Consider the following 3,072-nt stretch of genomic DNA (forward strand, 5'->3'; position numbering starts at 1 on the left):
ACCTACGCAAACACACACATATATAACTTTGTATCCAAAAAACAATAATGACGTGGGAATTGTTTCCGTAAACGGAGAGAGAGCAGACAAGCTCTGCCCAGACGATTTAGAATTTCTTTCCAGCGGAATCACAGGAAGAGATTTAGGCGTAACAAAGGTATTGGACGAAACTAGTAGACGAGGAGAAGTTTATGGAGGAGGAAGTAACTCGATTTCCAAATCCGAAGAGTGGTGAGAGTCCACTTGACCTTCAAGAACAAAAAGGAAGGGAAGGAGCTGAAAAGGATTGCAAATCACTACCTGTCGTTGTTTACGCCCATCCTGCCTCCACGGACGGAGAGCCAGAGACTAAGACGGCAACCCAACATGAAACGGAAACGGAAAAGCTCCTGCAGGACTACTTACATGATTACGATGCTGTTTGCTAAAGCCTTAAGGTCATTGAAAGTTCGTACAGTAAGCTGCATCAACAAGGCTTTCTTCAAAGGGCAATGAATGTTTTTCAGCGGAGCAGGCAGAGAGAAATCTTTGAGCATCAGTGGCACTGGGGGTAACAAAGACAGAAGTAAATGTTGTTGGAGAGAGAAATACGTCGACTTCAAAAACCGCACCTTGACCTTCAAAAGGAAACAGCAGAACAGGATGGCGAAGCTAATAATCACCTTGACCTTCAAGAGGAAACAGCAGAACAGGCTATTGCAGAAAAGGAAGAGAGAATACATACGAATTGCTTTTGCATCATTTTAGGTCTCCTGCTTTTCATCCTATTTCATATTGATTACAATGTAAAAATTACTCCAAATATCTTTACTTTTCTATTTTATAGAATCCTACTGTAATTATATAAGAGGACAGAGAAATCTATTACACCACATAGAAGGCGTGTCCACTTTTAGATCGGAGGGATCGGCAACGGTAACCCTATAAGATCAGTTATCGTACTCTCAGCCTGTTTGTGGACATGGCTAGATAACTTCATCAATATGTTGCCTATGAATTATGCAGTCAATAAACTACTTCTCTGGTTGCTGATGATATTTTTCTCGGTCTGTGCCATTTCATTTTTGGAAGATATTATTCTTGATTCTAGGAACAGAATCCCGGAGTATCTCGATATGGACCGAACTTTCGCTTTCATCTCTATACAGGATGACCATCTGGTATTCTGTAAGAGCTGTGTAAAAACACGACTCGCCAATTCTGTTCACTGTGAGGCCTGTCATGGTTGCATCACTAATGGGCTTGGACACTGCCCGTTTATTGGGATCTGCATTACTAAGTCAAATTTCGCGTCGGTAACATACTTAGGTTTCCTTTTCGTCTTTATAAATACTTTAGGGGCAGTTGGTGCATTAGTCTCGTTCTTCGTGTAGAGCATATTCAGTGAGTGGCAACTGCTTGCCATTGAGATAGACTCTTTGTTCTTAATTATTTACGTCTTAACTGGAATCCACAAAATGTCACAAATGAGGTGAAACTGGCCCATAATGATGTGCGCGCGCGTGCGTGTGTATGTGGGCAGTGTGTGTGATTATATAGATGTTTTTCTTTTCCTTTGGACAAAAAAAAACAAAGTTATATTTCCTGTTTTTTCCTCTTCGGAAATAATCAAGGTATTTGTTCATAATCAATATACTGAATGTTCATTTTCATGTTTATTGCCAAAAGGTTGATGAGTTACAAGGATATAAGGATGAGGTCACCTCCGGCACGCCCTGTTTCCTGGAGGTTCTTGGATTTGGTGGGTGAGTCACTGGCGCGGTGGGTACACGTAATAATTGAGCATGTTTTGGTAGTGCTCGTAGCGGCTGGACTGAGGCTGAGGCTCGCCTGACTTGCGGATGTAGTCCTCGCACTCGTCAAAGGTGATGCTTCCCTTCTCGACGCGCTCGCCGAGGCCGGACTTGTAGGAAGCATATCGCTGTAAGAACGGAAGGGTTAGACGCGCGCGGAGTGACGCGGATACTTCGGTCAAAGCATCATGGTAGGATGTTTTATCATATATGAAACTCACCTGCTGGACGCTCTTGCTGAAAGATCCGTCGGAGATCATGCGAGCAGCGTTCCTGAGAGCACGGGCGAAGGTGTCCATGGCCATGATGTGGCCGTGGAACAGGTCGCGAGGCTCGGTGGACTCGCGGCGGACGCGGCCGCCCAGGGTGAAGCCGCCCTGCTGCAGGCCGCCCTGCAAAACGGAGATCATCTGATCATTTCTGGGAAACTCTCGTGCTGCACATTCTATCGCAGCAAGCTACATTGAGATCAGTGGGAATCGTGAGCAGGACATGGCTAGACTGCCGTGGAATGCGCTCACGCGGAGGGCACAAAGGGCCTCCGAAGCCTCACCTGCTCGAGCACGCACTTCATGACGAGCGTCGCGTCCCGCATGTCCTGTGCGCAGATGTCTGACGTCGCGTTGAACTCTGGCCAGCTGTCGGAGGCGTCGACGCAGCCAAGCATGTTGTATGCGGCGGCCATGTAGACGTCGTGTTCGTAGGGGCGGCTGGTGAGGCGAGAGAAGGCGGGCTTGATGTACAGCTTGTAGTGCTTGTCGAGGCCGAAGTGGCGCAGCATGTGCATGGTGGACATGGCGTCGGACTCGTACTGGTGGCGGCGAGGGTCGGCTGGCTTGGGCTGGATCAGCAGCTGGCCCCTGAAGCCGATCTTGTCCCTGTACTGCGCCGCCATGCGGTACAGCTGCGCCATGTGGGACATGTCGCGGAAGAACTGGCGTTGCAGGACGTTCTGGTAGCCGTCGCGGGGGTTGAAGAACACGAAGTTCTCGGCGTTCAAGCGCTTGGCGGCGTCCATGCTGCGCTTGACCTGGGCGCAGGCGTACGCGAACACGTGGGCGTCGGGGTTGGAGCCAGCGCCGTTCATGTAGCGAGGGTGAGAAAACAGGTCAGCGCTGTAGTACAGAGGCTTGATCCCGGTCTGCTTCTGCAGGTCAGCTGCGAGGGTCACCATCTCGTCCAGGTAGCGGTTGGTCTCGTCGAAGCTGTCGCCTTCCGGCGCCATGTCGCGGTCGCTCAGCTGTCAGGGCAAGAAAGTCCTTTTAGGAGGCATTCAAAT

General features: G+C 49.3%; 1 protein-coding gene across 1 annotated transcript in view; it reads right to left on the reverse strand.

Annotated features, from left to right (window-relative positions):
* Nucleotides 1–1,640: 1,640 nt before the first annotated feature.
* The window catches only part of LOC119586506 (xylose isomerase-like), a 4,340-nt gene continuing 2,908 nt past the window's right edge, over nt 1,641–3,072 (reverse strand). The window contains exons 3-5 of the mRNA XM_037935249.1: nt 2,347–3,033; nt 2,015–2,185; nt 1,641–1,921 (exon numbers count right to left, since the gene is read on the reverse strand). Of these exons, the coding sequence (XP_037791177.1) occupies nt 1,751–1,921; nt 2,015–2,185; nt 2,347–3,033 (1,029 nt within the window). The 3' untranslated portion in view covers nt 1,641–1,750. The remainder of the gene's footprint in view (nt 1,922–2,014; nt 2,186–2,346; nt 3,034–3,072) is intronic.

The sequence above is a fragment of the Penaeus monodon genome, chromosome 21, assembly GCF_015228065.2.
Source record: "Penaeus monodon isolate SGIC_2016 chromosome 21, NSTDA_Pmon_1, whole genome shotgun sequence".
NCBI classification, from domain to species: domain Eukaryota; kingdom Metazoa; phylum Arthropoda; class Malacostraca; order Decapoda; family Penaeidae; genus Penaeus; species Penaeus monodon.